Here is an 18,121-nt window from a genome sequence, read left to right as displayed (position 1 = left end):
GGGGGGGGGGGGGCTGTTGGGTTAGGCTGCTTTAGTCAGCATGGTCTGCAAAGGGGACCCTCTCACAAGGTCACCTTGAATTTGAGTTCATACCAGAATGAGGAGGAGGCAGGGGGGCAGGGATCTCTGGGGCAAGAGTGCTCTAGGCAGAGAGAACAGCTAATATAAAGGCACAAAGATGGTGCAAGCTTGGTGCGTTCACGCCATAGGAAAAAAAGATCAGCATGACGGATTATGAATGAGGGGCAGAGGCCTTGGACTCTGGCTGAAATGGGAAGCCTATGAGCGAGGGAATAACAGACACTGCTTTTCTGCAGAAAGTTCACCCCAGCTGCTGTGTGAAAGATGGATTATGGCGGGGCCAATTTGGAAGCAAGGACATCGGTATGGAGGAAGTTACTGTAGACCAAGTATGAGACGCCGGACCTCAGGCTGTAGTGGTGGTGATTGTCAGGAGGGGCTGGAGTCAGGATACAGCTTGTAGAGTGGATCCTTAAACTACATGGGGATTAGGGGCACTAACCCCCCCGCACACAGCCAAAATGTACATATAATTTTTGACCCTCCAGAAACTTAGCTACTAATTAGCCTACTCTTGACTGAAAACCTTACTAAAAACATGACGTTGATTAACACGTATTTTGTGTGTTTTATGGATGATACATTATATTCTTATAATAAAGTAAGCTAGAGGAAAGGAAATATAAAGGAAATTGTAAGAAAGAGAAAATATGTTTATAGTACTGTAAAAAAAAATCCCCATGTGAGAGAATCCGCATATATAGTTCAAACCCATGTTGATCAAGGTCAACTGTGTGTGTCTGGAGCTAGGGGGATGCCCAAGCAGAGACCTTCATTAAAGAGTCATCAATACATAGACGGTGTTTCAAGCCACGGGTCACATGGGTTCACACAGGGAGAGAGTATGTACGTAAAGAGGAAAAAGGAGCCAAAAATAGGCCCTTACTTTTGTTAGAATTTAGGAGAAAAGGATAGATAAAATTACAGAAAAGTTTTGAGGCAAAAGCTTGAGGCACATTAGGTTTGTCTCCAATGTCTCAGTAAAGTAGCAGAGAGGGGTCATGACCCTTATCACAGAAAAGGTTCAGAACAAGCATCAGAAGGAAGGTAATCGGAAGCCAACACAGAACCAACACAAGGGAGGGCTGACATGCGGCAAACACACCCTGACTTTTGGGCAACTCATGTGGGCAGGGTTTGAGACTTTCCCCAGCAAGATGATACAGCTCAGGCTCAGAGACAATGGTCGGTGGGGATCACTCAACCACAGCGTGACCACAGTGTGAGGACCGGGAAAGGAGCACGGGAGAGGGTCCTGGGATGCTACAAGCCCCCTGCTGAAATGCACACTGAGAGTAGAGCCCGGGACAGTGAGAGTGGCCTGGTGAGCTGGACAAAGGAACATTCAAGATCAAGGGATCCCAGGGGGGATGAAGAGTAGGTCTCACAAACACGGGGGAATTTGAAAAGAGTAAAGGGAAAAGACTGTGGTCACAGAGGAAAATATCAGAGATGACAAAAAGGTGAAGGACTTCTGAGTGACAAGGTCCAGGTATGGCCATTAAATCTCACCAACTGTATTTCTTTTCCCAGGGGCTAAGATGACCATAGTAGGCACTCCCTGGGTCCCTGCTGCCCAGGCTGGCTGCGGAAGCACGAGGGAGGACTGGTGTGCCTAAGAGACCATGCGTGGACAAGGGTGGTCCAAAGATCGAACCCTGGTTCTCACCTAACCTCTACATGACAGCTTCTGCTCTAGTCTGCAGCCATTCATACCTGGAAACCTTGGGGCCTTCTTACAGGGTGAGGAGCAGTAAGTATCTTTATTTCCTGAGTCAAACAAGAACTCTGTAATAGAAAGGAGACTGATTCCACCAGAAGAGACACGCTCTCCAGGACCTAGCCACCTTTACTTAGCTTTTGGTGCCGAGATAACCGTTGCCTCCCGCACCATAGACAGGATGGCAAGGAAGACAGGAGAGGTGCAGAGCCACCAGCAACTGAACAACACAACTGAAAGTCACCTCTGAAAAGACTGGATCATTAACTGACCTTCTCACTGATAAAATGCTGCATCACACAACCATGACATTGCGTCCAGTTCTGTGGGCTCTGAGAGATCCTGGGAGGCTGGAATCTTTAATTCTCTATTATGAAATTGTGAGGCTGGGTACCATGTCAGCTTGGCCAAGTTGGAAATACATTTCCCAGAATCCTCCTCCCTGTGCCGTTCCGTGTTAAGAGACTAAATAGAAGTACACTTGAGATTTGGGAGGTGGAAGCAAGGAAGCCTGCAGCCATTGTGCTCTGCTGGTTGCCATGGTCAACGGTGGTGAGACGGAGGCACAGGTGCTGGTGGGCACTAGTTTGTCCTCATTCTTCTTTCTGCTCCATGTTTCTTCCTAAGAACTATCCTTACTGGCCAAGGATAGTGATCCCAAGACCACCAGATGCTTGGCTGGAGATTTGGATGGTAGCTCTAAAGAGCTCTGAAGAGGTGGTAGCTTTCCATGGACTCCTATGCCATCCCCCTTTCCCTGCCCTACTCTGTGTGGCTCCCAGCTCCTCTGCAAGCCCTAACCTGTCCACCCGTGCTTCTGGAGGGCTAACTAATGGTTTTCCTTGGATCCTCCAGCTCGCCTTCCCAAGCTATCACTTCCCCAACTCCTCCCATAATTGTGTAAAAATTAATTCCTCTAACACATGCTTTATTCCATAATATTTATGGCAGCTCTGCTTCCCTGACGGAACCCTAACCGATACAGTAAGCCAAGTATTGAGCAGACGGCTTTGCCCTCAAGGACCCAATAATTGACAGAAACCACCTTACATTTATAGCACTGCTTTATAGTTTGAAAATCCTGTTCACATGATTGAATACTCAACCTTGAGAGGATTAAATAAGGAAACTGAGGTTCATAGAAGTCAGGTGACCAAAGGACAGATGTGAAAACCACTTGGCAGCAATCTGTGCTGATCAGTCACCAAAATAACTCAAAATGCATGGAATGACTTAAACAATTCCCTGTCCGAGGACCAGAGACTGAAAAGGCGGAGACAAGATCTACCCACAAGGATTACTCTAGAGCGTTCTATAAAATTAACAGCTGCCAACGGACCAACCACTGCCCACCATCCCTCACTACTCAGCCATTTTTAATTTTCCCCATGTTCGAATCAGCCTACCTAGTCTGCCAAGTTCTGTGTGAACACCTGGTCCTCGGTTCAGCCTCTAGTGTAGAGAGAATGGGCGATTCAGGCTGGGTTTAGACTTGCATGTGAGCCTGAAAGGCACCTGGGGTAGTTGTTGAAATTTCCCCCACTCCCTGCCACGGGCAGCTTTGTCCTGTCTCCCTGTTTTACTATTTCCTGTACCCTATTCCTGTTCTTCCCTTGCCTTGACCACCCTCCCTCCCCAACAAGGCCCCACCTTCCACATCTCCAGGCATGTTGCCAGACACCACGGTGGTGTGGAGGTCTCTGCCCAGCTTCCCCACTAAGGCCCAGTGAAGAATAGTGTGGTAATCTGGCTTGAACAGATGACTCTGGATTTACATGCCCTTCAGAGAGAAGGCTTTGGCTTCATCGACCTGATATTTCATTCCTCCATTCAGCACTCCTTTACTGCACACCCAGCCTGTGCTGAACCACATCACCAGGTGAGCTCCTGAGCATACGCCCAGCCCAGTGTCAGAGTTGAGGAGGGAACAGTGTGGCAGCTATGCAGAAAGGCCAGGAGGAGATGAGTTGTTCAACAATGGGAATCTTAAAATATAACTAAATAAAGGACATGAAAGGTTAGGGTCACTCTAGGGAAGACAGACCGAAAAAAATAAAACAAAACAAATTCACCTATGACATCAGGTTTAAAGTCCTCCAGGTGACATTCAAAGAGCTTCCCAATCTCACAACTTTCTCTCCAGTCCCAACTCTTTCCCTCTGAAGGACCTGCAACACAACGCTCCACTCCAACCACAAAAAGTTCTCCTCATGCAACACCAGCATGCTCTTATAAATAGGTCTATTTCTTTACCCATATTCTTCCTTCTGTCTGAAACAAATAACCCTACCCCTTCTCTGGCAGATAAAACCCCACTGATTGATAAGACTTAGGGAGCTTACATGAGTCCACAGGAAGTCTCCTGCTCCTCCCCTCCCTCGGCCCCGGCCAGAACTCTGAATGTGTCTGCTGGGGATCAACTTGGCTCCACCACTGCTAACAGTCTGAGCTTACTTGCTTACCTGCCTCCCTCACAGGATTGTGAGCCCTTTGAAGGAGCAGATCATTCCCTACTCATCATCACATTCCCAGCCCCACAACACGCCTGGTGATAGAATGATGTGATCACTGCAATCTCAAGGAGCTTCTGCAAACTGGAATTTTAGAACCCAAACTGACCTTTGGATCATTGTCTAGGTGGGTTAACGGGCATGACTTCATCTCATTTATATGAGAAAAGACCCCCAATCAACCATTTTTAAAAAAGCTCTTTGCTAATAAGGTCATCACAGGAAGAGAAACACCCACAACTAGAGCCACCATGAACACATAGCATCAGCCAAGAGACCCCAGAGTAGGGGACCTCAGCACCTTGGGATGGGACACAATCACAATATTCCAAATCCCAAAGTCTGACGCATCGGTTTTATTATCACTCTTCACTGGGGCTAGAGAAGCCAACAGATCTGGGTGCTTTGGAAACTTCTAGAAGGGATTCATTCCAGACATGGCACCAAAGACTAAAAAAATGTATAGACAGGTACAGAGGAGACACGGGTAGTAATACAAACAAGTAGAGTGAATTATGTCCGTCATCTTACCTCTTCTGCAAGAGCACCTCTGTCTAAACTAGTCCCTAATACTCTCCCTTTTCTCCAAATTTTCGACATTGTTCTGTCTCGAACCATCCTGGGCGCTTCTTCAATGCCACCTCTCCTCCTGTGCATGTGTCCTGCCTCCACCAATAGACTGGCAGCTACAGGAGTCGAGGGACTGTGTCTCGGTCCCTATGTGCCCAGAGCTCTAGAACAATGTTTGGCATAGTGTGGATAACGAGGAGTTGCGAAATCGGCAAACGGAGAGACGAGGCTTATGCTCCCTGCAGCACCATGGCTGTCCCTTCACTCAGACGTGGCCAGAGCTGGCTGCTGGCCGGCCGGAGCAGGGATGACAAGCAGACAGTCTGCGGTCAGGGCTAACACAGACTCAAGGCATTTGCAGCCTGTTCTGCAAGGAAGGATGGCTTCTCCACACCGGGAATGACCCAGACAAAGCTGCGGAAGCGAGGGGGATGTTGGTTTGGGTTGGGAGAGGTGGTTTCAACCCCACCAAGGGAGGAAAGGGTGGAGGGAGCACGGGGACAATAACGAGGACCTGTGAGTCATGTGTCTCCCATACCAGCAGCCACGGAAGTAACTGGGGAAACGCTCATGAAGGGGGACTGGACACGTTCCCATCCCTTCGTTTCCGTGTGTGGACTCCCCTGCTCCACAAACCTCTGTCCTGGAAATGGAGTCACAAGCCAGTCTCTCAGAAATCGTGTGGGAGTAACAAAAGGGAAAAAAAGCGAGCAAGGACACATGGATAACCTCTGCCTCCTTTACAACTTACGGCCCCACAACATAGACTTTACATGTGCCTTTCACGTGGGTGTTGTGGGTCCCAGACTGCACAGACGCTGTATGTACCTGTATAGAGATTACAGATGTCCTCTATGCACAAAAATGAGCCTAATTATTCACAGACTCGAATTCCTAAGTACTGGGATAAACAAAAACAGACACTGTCGCATTTTCGTGGTGTTGACAGCTGGGATGAGACCAACAGCCCTCCTAATAAGCAGATCACTATCAATGGAAGGGCTGTGCTCTCAGGGGACGCGGCTCAATGAGAGCCCACGACAGAGGAATGGGCCACGGGCACCCTTGCTCCGGATCAGAATGTGCTGTCCTCTCGTCCTCTCAGGGCAGCGATGCTCCACCTGGGCTCCAGAGACTCAAACAAATGGAAATAACTGACAGATAAACAAAAGAGGGGCACTGCATACGGAGACTGGATAGTCGTCTCTAAGGGCAAGGAGAGAGGGTTACTTGGGAAAACTTCAGGAAGCGTCCCCGCAGCTCGATCATGCATCCCGTTTTCACACTTCTCTGTTTGGAGGGCCAGAAGCCTCTATGAACACGCTGGGTGGAACAAAGAGCTTGCCTTAGCACAGCTGTTTTCTTAGGACCAAACTCAGAGCCGGCTTCATGGAAGTCCCTTTAGGCCCATGGCTCCTGAGGCTACAAATGGGCAGCTCGCCTGGCCTCGCTACCTCTGTGAGAGTCCAGAGATGGGCCAGTTTCTTACACGCCAGGTACGACGCTAAGCTTTCTGGAAACTCGTACTGCTGCTCTGAGCGCAGCTTATTTGTGGGATAAATTGTTATTAAAGTGGGACTCTGATGAACAGGCCACATGATTGCATAGATCTCGTTTCCCCAAGAAACGCATCTACAATTTCCCATCTTTCCTCTAAAACTTATCTGTGTCTCTTATCAGGTGTTAGTCCTTCGAAGAAATGCTCTGATCAGCTACCTGAGGGGAGTATCAGTAATTGTTTTGTGAGCCATTTTCCTTGTAAGAAACCACCCAAAATAGGATTATGGCCTGACTTATCACCTTAATTTAGCCTACTAGCTTCCTGTAAGCCCCAGCAGACCTCACCAGCCTTACGCATGTGGGCTCTTAGCTGTTCTGTGGGCGCTGACAATGCTGCCAACACCTTTCAGGGTGACTTTGCTCACATTCTGCCTCTCCACCAACCTCCCCCTCCTCAGAGTTTAATATCCACATCCGCTGAGGTCTCCCTTACGGTTCCAGTTTAAGTCAGCTAATTCCCAAATGGAATGCCAACCTGCACACACTGATTTACTCCTACCTCTGAGAAACTGTGCTAGTCATTTCCTCCCTGAAGTGGTCTGCCTGCTCCAGGCTCAAACCGCTTTCTAGTCCTACCTGCTCCATGGGGCCTTTCCCCATTAACAGCTCCTGGCCTCCCTATGATTCTGACAGCCCCATATGCACAGCTATCTAATGATTCAGCTACTTCAACATTTAAAAAGCACCAATGATCCATTCTGTTATCACTGGTTCATTTCCTAATTCCTCTGTGATCTCCCAGTGGTAGAAACACAGTAAACAGTCCCTAAATGCTCCCAAAGTTCTAAAAGTTAAGATCATGAGAAAGAGCAAAAATGTCATAGATTGGAAAGTATGGTCGTAGTTGGGCATGAATTATTTATTCACAACTGTGTTCACTTTGCCCAAAGGAAGCGCCCACTGTGTGCCAGGCTCCAGGCAAGACACTATGGCCTGAACTTGAAACTTACTGGATAGATTTCTCAATCAAAGATGATGGACTATATATAATGTCTTCTAATAAATAAGAAAACATTTGGATATGCCAGCCTTTGGAAAATGGAAAAATGAATAGCTGTGCCAAAAGTGGTTTGGGTTTATTTGTTTTTTGTTTTTTTGTTTTAAAGTCCTCACTGCAACCTAAGCAAAGCAGTGGCACATTGGACAGACACCAAATCGGCCACTATTCTGCTCTCAGGACATCCTAGGGGGACAGTGCATTTATAAAAGGCTCTCCACCCCTTCACCTCCAGAACAACGCAAGCCAGCAAGGCACTTTGAACATTTGCAAGAACTCACTCCTACAAGGCTTTTTCAGGCATCCAAGATGAGTAAAAGAGAACATGTGGGGTCAGCACTAAGGGTTACATCCCAAAGTAGTCAGGCCACAGTGAAGACCAAGGTCATAAACACACGCTCTAGTAATAACACAGAGGTTCTCCAGGCTATACCCTTTTCTCTGGTGTTACATCCCACATCATTCTTACCTCCCCTCTTCAGATGAAGAGAACAAAAAGGAAGAAAGTCCCCAAGCCCTGGAAACACATTTCTTAGCCAATTAAGGCTATTGATTAGAAATGTCTGAGTTTCGACTCTCCTATCCTTTAGGAATGTGGAAAATCCAAACTCGTGTCAATATTTGGACACTTTTAAAGATATCTTTGTCTCTTTTCATGGTAGCATGGAGAGTATTCGGGAAAGGAGAGCCTGTGCAGCCTGTGCACCTGCCAGGCGAAATGGGGAAGAACACACAAGTCACATTTCTGGGGGCTGAGACTCAATTATCTCAACCCCAACTTACTTATGGCTGATTTCCTCAAACATAAGTTGTTTTTTTTTTTTTTAATGATAGTAATAAGAAAAACTCTGCCATCTAGAAACGCCTATTGGTTTTACTGTTTCTGCAGCTTCTCCCACAAGTTGGTCTGAAGGTGTAGTTAGCCTGGGGGGTGGGGGGGGGGGAACACCTCCATAACCTGAAGAACCACAGGGATTATGCCCTGTTTCCCAGCAGGGGGAGCAGTCTGGAAGGAGGAAGTAATTGCCGATACGGAGACTAAACAACAAACTATTCCCAGAGCCCTCTGAGGCACCAACCAACCCTCTGTGGAGGGGTGTCAAGCAGGTGAGACATGAGAGGGGCAGGCTGCGGACAATGGGCCAGCAGCCAGAGACTCCAGGGTTGGACCAAGCAGCCCATATGGCCACCAGCAGGGGTCAGCGTGGACTTAGTGAGTTCTGGAGATGGAAGGGAGCCTTCAGGAAACAACTAGCCCAGACCCCACTTGACTGAAGCTAAGAGCTAGTTCGCAACTTGTCCAAGGTCACAAAGCTAGTGAGTGGAAGGTCAAGGGCCAGAATCCAAGCCTCCTGATTTAAAAGACAAGGAAACAAATGTTACCACATTTTGGCTAATTGTATCAATTCCTCTCCTAAGTATTCAGACACATGTTTGCCTTTGAGTGTCTATACTGACACAGAGATGCAAAACAGCCTACTGTGGTAATGAGCCCAGACTCTGGAGCCAGGCCCTGTGGGTTTGAATGCTGGCAGTTCTGTCAGTTACTGTAACCTTGAGCAAGTCACTTCATGTCTCTGCAACTTAGTGTTCTCATCTGTCAAATGGGAGTAACCACCACCCACCTCATGCGTTATGAGTTATGTGCTAAATGCAATTTCCAGCACAAAATAAGTGGTATGTAAAAGGCAGGAAGGAATTTCTTTGGGAGGAAATAATCCCCATACTGGTTTCTCCCCAGCCCCTAGTTCATCTTAGTCACAGGTTACTGCCTTTTCCCTACAACACCTGGACATAATCCATCTAAAATCTCACACTGCTGTCTCTTCTCCCTTTCAGGCCAAACCCAGTCAGTTATTAGAAGTGAACTGGCCAAAATGCCCCAAGAGGTATGAACTCTAGCTAAGGATCTACTTTGGCTACTGCCTGCCCAGCCTACTGCACCCTCAGATTTCCACTTTCAAGATCATGGACTCAAAAGTTACCTTTTCAGATCCTCGCCTCCTACCTTCTGAACCCACCCACTCCTGTGAGTCTTGGGGTCTGCTTTGCGACCCTCATGATACACTCTAGTCCCTCAAACCTGCTGTAATCACAAGCCTTCCAACCTCACTTACTTGCCTGTCCTACCTTGGACTCCCTGGCCATCCTTCTCTGTGATGCTGTCACCGACTCCCTATAGATTCCTGCATCCCTCATCCCATGGAGAGATCACACTCATCCCTCCCAGGCTGCCAAACTGGGTGGAACAGTCCAGAAACCAGGCCAACTGCCTCCAGGACAGACTACGCTAACCTCACCCTTCATGGCTAACTGGAGGTCTGCCACACTTCCATGGAGCCCACCCTGGCCCACTCTCCTGTGACTCTGACCATGGCCTCTGCCTCGGAGTTCACCAAGGAAGCCAAGGCCACCAGAGAACAGAGATGACAGGCTCTCTTTCAGACTAGGGCTTCTCAGACATTAGCAGGCATTCGAATCCCTTGGGGATCTGGTTAAAATGCAGACTCTGATTCAGTGGACTGGACTGGGCCCTGAGCTTCTCCCTAGTGCTGCCAATGCTGCGGGTCCCCAGATCCCACTCTGAGTGGCAAAGTTCAAGGGATCACTTAAAATTCAGTGGCTACGGGGCACCTGGGTGGCTCAGTGGGTTAAGCCTCTGCCTTCAGCTCGCGTCATGATCCCAGGGTCCTGGGATCAAGCTCCACATCGGGCTCTCTGCTCAGCAGGGAGCCTGCTTCCTCCCTCTCTCTCTGTCTGCCTCTCTGCCTACTTGTGATCTCTGTCTGTTAAAAATAAATAAATAAAATCTTTTAAAAATAAATAAATAACAATAATTAATAAAATTCAGTGGTTACACTGTTGCAGATCTATTCTTTTTCAGATTCATGACAAACCTGCAAGATAGTCATCCCAGTTTACAGATGCAGAAAACTGAGGTTTAGAGAGATTAAGAAACCTGTCCAAGGCCGGGGGGCTGCTGGAGAGAAGATTCCAAAACCTGACACCTACTTTTGCTCTACATAAGGGATTTCCATGAGCAGAAATCATTAAGAAAAGCACATGGAATGGTTTATTCGTAATACGAAATCTTCTTAGCTGATGAGGATGAGATAAAGACGGGTTATAAAACGGCCACAGCGTCCCCATGCTGGAGAGTCCACCTAACAGCTGAAGGCCTAAAAGCAGCTCTCAGAAAGTAGGTTAATTCTACCAGTCAACATGGAAGAAGACATCCAGGGGAACAGAAGGAAAACTTTCCATTTGTGCAGGGAATGTAGGGGAACGCACAGATAACCTCTAACTGGCATGTTGGAGACTTTGTGGCCACTCCTTGGGCTAAAAAGGTTGAGAGCACGGTGAGGACCATGTTTCCTACACCATAGTGCTCCCTGCACATTTGACCTCCACCTTGCCCTTCCCTCCTCTCTGGGAGACCACCTAGCCCTCTGACCTCCAAGGCCAGGGGTGCCCTGGGAGCCCCCCCCCCCCACACACACACTGCTCCACCTTCCCCAGAAGGCAAACCCAGCAGTCATCCTCCCTGTGGGCACACTGGAGGCCCTGGGTACTGTCAGGTCCCTGACCCTGCCATGCTCTAAGCTACTCCCCTCATGGTGGTCTCCCACCTGGGACCACCTGAAAAGGTGGGCTGAGGTGTCTGATGGCGACCCCACTCAGCTCACTCCTCCCCATCTCCACGTCGGTGATCCTCAACCTCCTCCTTCTGACTATTGAGTCCGACTCAGTCTCCCAGTCTGGTCCTTCTCCTCATCTTGATCTTCCTTCATTTCAGCAGCATCTGCCCAATCCCTTTAAGGGGTCTCCTCGAACCCCCTCTGTCTGCTTCTGACAGAGCGCTCTCCTGGGTCTTCCTCCGTCCTGGACTACAGCTTCCAGAACTCACCTTTCCCGGCCCAGCCCCTCACTGCCCTCATTCCCGAGAACGTGCCCTTGACCCTCACCTCGATCATCCAGGTGGTGCCACACTTTGTGCTGACACCACCCGCCACATGTCCACCCGCCACACATCCGAGACACACCCTGCCCCACGCGGGATGGGAGCCCCAAGTCAGCTGGGGTCATGGAGGAATCAGCATTCAGAACAATGCCAGGGCTGGAATAGCGTGCACTGTCTCGGGGCCACTGGCTAAATAAATGACGTCCTCGCCAGATCACCAGGCTGCCCAACTTCCATCTTCCAACAGCTCATCCCAAGGCCAGGCCAGGGCCCATCCAGAGCAGGCTGTGGCTCACCGGGTAAAAGAAAAAACCAGCAATCTCCATCAAATCAGAGGATACAGGGGAAGTGATAACAACAGTACAACTGTCTTCAGTAAACAGAGTTTCTGGTTTTAGGAGCAGCTCTGACCTGTGGGCTCCGGAGGCTGAGGGTCTCAGCGTCCTAGCACACCTCCTATCCACTTGGGTCCCCTTACTGAGGTCCACAAGCTGTGAAGTTCCGGCCCTGTCCAGGTTGAAGTAAGGATAAAGAAGAGCCATTGTCAGGATGCTCTTGGCCTCGCATCCCTTTTGAGGTCTGAGGAGTAACCCAACTCTCTGCACACCACTTGTAGTTCATTAGGATTCAAAGGTAGCACCCATTCTAAACTGTGCCCCGAACCTTAATCATAATTCTGTTCTTTGCAGTGCTAAGTGAAAACTCCTCCCAGACACAGCAACACTGGCCAGTGTTTCTCAATTCCCCTGAAATACCCTTCGTGATGTAAATGCTCACGTCCCAGCTGCTTATAAAGGTGCGAAGCAGGATGCAATTAAGGTCCCAGAACATCATACTTAAATTCGAATCATGCCGCTTAGCAACTCCATTATCTCACACAAACACTTACGGAGTATTGTAGAGGAATCAGCATTCGAAGAACACAAACGTGGACACAGTGCCATTATCTCTAGCCTCCTGAAAATCACACCGCTGGTCTGCAACAGTGTTAACTACTGGGTCTAATTCTGTTGCTCTGCGAAGACTATCCAGTTGGTGTGGGGGAAAAACAGTCCAAGATCTAAAAACCACTGACTGTGCCAACTGCAGCACTTTGCCTTTTCCAGAAGATAAATTATGAAGAATTTTTGCCAGTTCAAGTTATTTTTCCCAAAGCCGAGAGTCGAATGGCCTTGGTACCCTGCCTTGAAGACACAGATGCAATTACACTGAATAGCTATGAACTGCCCCGCCAGCTTCCCCCCAACTTCATTTGATAAAGTGAGACGCAGACACACACTGACAGACAGGCACACACCTTCTTTAACTGCCAGATATAGCACCAACAGGAAAATGTACATCCAATCTACAGGGTGAAAATCAGCTCTGCAGCTCATCACTGAAGCAAAATAGCCATATACACGCCGACCAGCCCGACTGCCTTGTAAGGAACGATCGCTGACAACTAGGGTTCCTATTCAGCAGGCTAATAAGAATAATTATAGCCAGGGCAGGCATTAATCAGCTTGGCAGATACAGGAATTCTGTTAACAAGGCTAAAATGAGTGCCAAGGAATCTCTGAAGGCCACAGCACTTCAAAGACTGTTAAGCTGGGGGGATTCACTAAGGTTCCTCCTGCCAGCCTTCCCCCGCCTTCTGCCTTTGGGTCCCACCCCTCAGAGCAGGCGCAGGTGTGGGGACCTGCTAGGAGTCAGGGGTCACCACATGTGGGAATAGGGGTCCTTGGTCTGGCCCCTCCAGGAATTGTGCCTGGACTGCGCTCACCCCAGACTCTCTTATTTGCAACTGCACTCTGGCTGTCAAAACACAGCCGTCCTTTTTTCTGCCAAAACTAGTCTCAGGCAACACACAGCATGAGGTTACGGAGGGCACCAGTCAACGCGTTCCTGAGTGCAGGCACAGTGGAGCCCCGTGATCACATTCTGGCTCGGCCTCGGAACAGCTCTAGGACTCCGGACACGTGATTTAACTTTTCTGGTCGTCGCTTTCCTCGCGCGCAATGGGCAGGAAAGAACAGCACCTTTCTCAAAGGGTTGTGAGGATTAAATAAGAGAAGGCACAAAAACCCTGGTGCTTGATATGTACTCTCTAAACAGCAGCTATCACTTCCGTTCCATACAGAGCCCTCTATAGAAACTGAGAGAAAAGAAGAAACCAAACATTTGGTATCACGGACACGCGCACGTGATAGGAGTGGCTTCGCCTGGGCTAAGCTTTTTACCTGACCTCCTTCAGAGCTGACAAAGAGACTGCTTAGCTCTCCCCGCAAGTCCACTGTTTTTGCCCACGGATGTTGGTCCTCGGCAGCCGCCAGGCTACGTGGCATTCCTCGACCTCCCTTGCAGCTAGTGTGGCGAGGCTAAGTTCTCTTGAATGGAATGTGTGCGGAAATGATGCATGCCCCTTCCAATCCTGGTCTATGAAACCTCCATGTGTTCTCCTCCAGGCTCTTTCCCTCTTTATGGGGCAGGAGAGGGGATGAGGGCAACCAAAGTGATCGGAGATGGGCTGAAGACAGGGGAGTCGCTATCAGCCTGGACACCAGGCTGGCTGCAAGGACCAGGCATACCACGCACCCTCGTCATGTGAGGCCTCCCCTTGGCACTGTTGTGAGAGACCTTTCTATTGTTTGAACCCTGATGCTTCTGAACTGTGAAGCTTTGAGTCTCTTCCTTTGTTAAAGCAGTTTGGCCTACCTAATTAATATAAAAGTCTTCTATCTAATTTAAATTTGAAAATGCAGATATAATGCTTCCGTCAATTAAAAACCATTTCAGTGGATTTGAAAGTTGTTGTGTGTTTTCTTTAAAGACACAAATGAAGAAAAATTCCTCCCCCCTTCCTACCTTTCACTAATTCATGCTGCACAATAGTGAAGACTCACCTCCTCCCGCACATTGCTGTGTTGTGTTAATTTCACCCAGAACCAATGAGCTTTTTCTTTCACAAAGAACCAATGAGCTTTTAATGGCTACCCAATACCCACAGAGAGAGGGATAGATGCATGTATCTACTCAGTTGGCCGACACTGACCAAATACCTACTACGTGCAGCCCACCAGGAACCCTATTAGTAACAGGACTACTACAGTGAACAGGATGAATGGGATCCCTGCCCCTGGGGATATAATCCGTGTGGGGATTCAGACCGGAAACAGACAAATATTATATACAGTGAGATAAGCGACATGACAGGAAGAGTACGGGCTGCCTGGCAGCACCCCCAAAACCAATGAACCCACCCCTCACAGCCCAGACTGCTCAGCCCAGCAAGAAAAGCCTTTAGGAGATACCCCAAACCCACCCTTCCAGCTTGCTCTCCCATTAGAACCTCCCCGTCCCGCCTCCAGCTCCATGGACCTCACATGCCCTTCCTGAAAGAGCCTAGCACTTTCACACGGCCCCACTCAATACCCTTCCACAAACGTGCTTCTCCTAGAACGCTCTTCCACTCTTTCTTTCAAAATTCTAATCATCCTCAAGGCTCAGCCCAAATGTCACCTCTTCAGCAAAATCAACCCCAACCCCAAGTCAAAATTAATCATTCTCTTCCCTACTTCCTCTGTCAGGTATCTCATTTGGCCTTGGAGTTATCTGTTTTTATTATCTGTCCATCTACCTGCACTGACCACTCAGGGAGGTATTTGTCTGCGATATTCTGTGGACTCTGATGGACTTTCAAGAAATGCCGTAGTGAATGGGTGGACGAGAGAGGTCAGACACAGGGACCGGCTCCGTGAAGCTGAGTGAGTTCTGATGTGATTGCAACCTTTGAGAGGGAGACTTAGAAAAATGTTGTGGAAGAAGCGAGTTTGGGGGGAAACGGGAATACAGAGGTGAGAGAAGAGAAGCAGGAGGGACATTCCCAGGCCATGGAAAAGGGAAAGGCCGGAAGGTTCACACAATTCTCTGTAAGGACAGCAAACAGATTCCTTAGAATGAAGTATTTGATTCAGAGGGAAGCGAACACAAGGGGCAGAATATCCTCGGAAGAAAAACCACAAAGAACCAATGAGCAAAGGTGAGACACTCCCCAAAACGGATCCTTCTGGAAAATGATGACCTAAGAAGGGAGGACAGAGGAAAAGATCAGCCAGGAAGACGTCCGAAGTTAATCTGAGCAGGGAATTGCCAGAACCCGGGCTAGGGTAGCAGCTGTAGAAACAGGAAGAATGGGAAGATGCCCAAGTCTGTGCTCGGAGAAAAGCCACAGAACTGAGGGACTATGTGAACGTGGAGGTCACAGAGGTCAGTGATGGCAAGATTATGCCCAGGAGGCAATACAAGAGGAAAGATGAGCTTGTTGATTGACATATTAAGTTTCAGGAGCCAGTAGAACATGGAGGGCTTCCCAGAGGTCACAAAGAAGCCACACTGGGTGAGTGCTGGAGGGCAGAGCTGTCATCTGGAACACCAAGTTCAGAAGCTGTTAGGTGGAAAGGCATTGGCTGGGGATGCCTCAGATATTTATGTGTAGTTAACATGAAATGTCCTGCCAACATACAACCAAGACTTCTCTGAGCTGTGCTTTTCCCACTTCAGTTTTTTTCCCTTTGTCCATCTCTTTGCCCCCGATCCCTTTTTCTCCCTCATCATAATTACTCAAGGGCATCCTTTTCAGACTTCTTCATGAGCCCACCATCTGAGCTGGTACAAGGGTTGTCAAGAGCACAACTCTAGGGGGTCATTCATCTTGGCTCCAAAGTGAAGAGCAGCTCCTGGAGTAGTGCAGTGCACAATCTGTGTGACTATAGGGCATGGCCTGGTGTGACCCAGACACATTAGCCAATTAATGTGTATAGACTATCACAACAAACGGAGAACTTCAAGGGTCCCAGTATGAAAGGGAAAGCTCTGGGGCCTGAGACCATACAAAACATGCTACAAAACCAAGTGAAAGATCTGGAAGCTTTCTGCATGTGGTTGCAGCTAAAGCAGCATGGCTGGATGAGCTCTCTTGGGGAGTGAATTCCAGAAAACCCTTCAAAGAAAGAAAACACAGTATCGGCTAGAAAGGGCAGCGGCAGTCATGGGGGTGGGGACAATGTGGGCCCTGGAGTGGGCAGGATGGCAATGGCTGTGGAAGGCTTCCACTGGGACCCTCTGACTGTACGTGCAGAGTAGTCATTTGCCCTGTGTGCAGCTGGGTCCTGGCTGGGACAAACGCCACACACCATGCATTCTGCAAAAGATTCAGATCTGCCTTCTCTAGGGGCTTGGAAGAGAACCCTGGGTCAGGTCACAGGGCTCCTTCTGTTCCAGCTGACACAGACCAAAGGGATCCAAGAATATGAAAGAATATCAAAGCACTGGGGTCAGTCCTCCAGCACCTCAGAGGGCATTTAACAAACATATGTATTTCTATGGCTGATAACTGCATAGTTATGTTAAATAACCATATTACCATAATCATGTGTATCTACACGAAAATGGTGTCTGTGTGTATGGGGTAAAAGGAAAATGGAGAGGAGGGGAAAAAAAAAAAACCCACCAAAGATTCCTTGGGTAGGGGGGACCCCGCTGGGTCAAATGCTCAAGAGGCACCCAGGTTTGGGGAGGGTGGAAGACGGGGGCCCTAAAGGGAAGAAAAGTAACAGGTAGGAAAAGTTAGAGAAGCCAAGGCGCCCGGGTCTTTGTGTGCAAATGTGCAGCTAGGCAGCTTCAAGAAGAGCTCAAGGAAAAGACTGAGGAGGCAGAATATCGAGCCACCGCCAACATGACTAAGGACGCGCACACCGATTTTTTCCTTTAGCGCTCTGGGCCACCCCGTGACCTTCGTAGAAGGAAGTTGGCGGATTGTCTCCCTTCCCTGGAAAGGCAGCTCGGCGTGGGCTGGCATGTGCCAGGGACGACTCGGCCGGTCTCGGCTACGGCGGGCCACATCAAAGGCGCATATTTCCGCCCCCGAGCTGGGGACGCGGCCGGGGACCGCTGGCACCTTCCGGGCCCGGAGTTCAAGGTGAGCCGGGCTCCCGGCGGCCAACAGGTAGGGAGGGCTGGGGGAAGCCGGCCACCGGCCACTCCCCCCCGCACAGGTGGGGCGAGGCGCGGCCTGGCGAGGCGGCCCGGCCGGATTCGCGCCCGGCTCCCCGATCCCGCGCCGTTCCCCGCCGGCCCGCGCCGCCCGCGGACCCCGCCGCCTCTCCCGGGAGCCGCCCGGCACCTCGGCGCCCCAGGCCGCGCGCCGCAGCTGCGCCCCGCCGAGCCTCCCCCGGCCCCCGCGCCCCGCCGAGCCCGGCGCGCACTCACCCAGCCCCAGGAGCGCCAGCAGCAGCGGCCTCGGCGCCAGGCGCCCCATGCTCGCCGGGCGGGAGCGACTCTCCCCCGCCTCCTGCGTCCCCGCCGCCTCTCCTCCTCCTCCTCCTCCAGCTCCGGCTGCTCCAGAGTCCGCGCTCCCCCGCCTGGGCCGCGCGCCTGCTCCGCTCTCCTCGCGAGCCGAGAAATCCCAGCGCTGGGCCGTACGTGCGCCCCTCGCTCCGCGCCGCCCGCCCGCCTGCCCCCGCCCGCCGCCCGCCGCCCGCCTCCCGCCTCCCGCCGGCCGGGCACCGGGAGCCGGGCGCCGGAGCCGCCCCGCCGAGCCGAGCGCGCAGTCCCGACCGCTTCCCGAAAGCAAAAGGGAAGAGCCGCAGCGCCCGCCCGCCCGCGCCTCCCATCCGGCGCTCTGCCAGCTACAAACACAAACTTTCCCAAGCCCCTCCCCGCTCCAGGTAACGGCGGCAGCG

At 50.3% G+C, this 18,121-nt stretch overlaps 1 protein-coding gene across 1 annotated transcript in view; it reads right to left on the bottom strand.

The window, feature by feature from the left end:
- Positions 1-17,899, bottom strand: part of PTGFRN (prostaglandin F2 receptor inhibitor) — an 83,272-nt gene extending 65,373 nt beyond the window's left edge. Inside the window, exon 1 of the mRNA XM_059375851.1 lies at positions 17,649-17,899. Coding sequence (XP_059231834.1) covers positions 17,649-17,697 — 49 coding nt within the window. The 5' untranslated portion in view covers positions 17,698-17,899. The remainder of the gene's footprint in view (positions 1-17,648) is intronic.
- Positions 17,900-18,121: the final 222 nt, after the last annotated feature.

This window comes from Mustela nigripes, chromosome 14 (genome assembly GCF_022355385.1).
Source record: "Mustela nigripes isolate SB6536 chromosome 14, MUSNIG.SB6536, whole genome shotgun sequence".
Classification (NCBI taxonomy): domain Eukaryota; kingdom Metazoa; phylum Chordata; class Mammalia; order Carnivora; family Mustelidae; genus Mustela; species Mustela nigripes.
The sequence above is the reverse complement of the archived record's forward strand: the minus strand, read 5'-3'. Positions and strand labels throughout refer to the sequence as shown.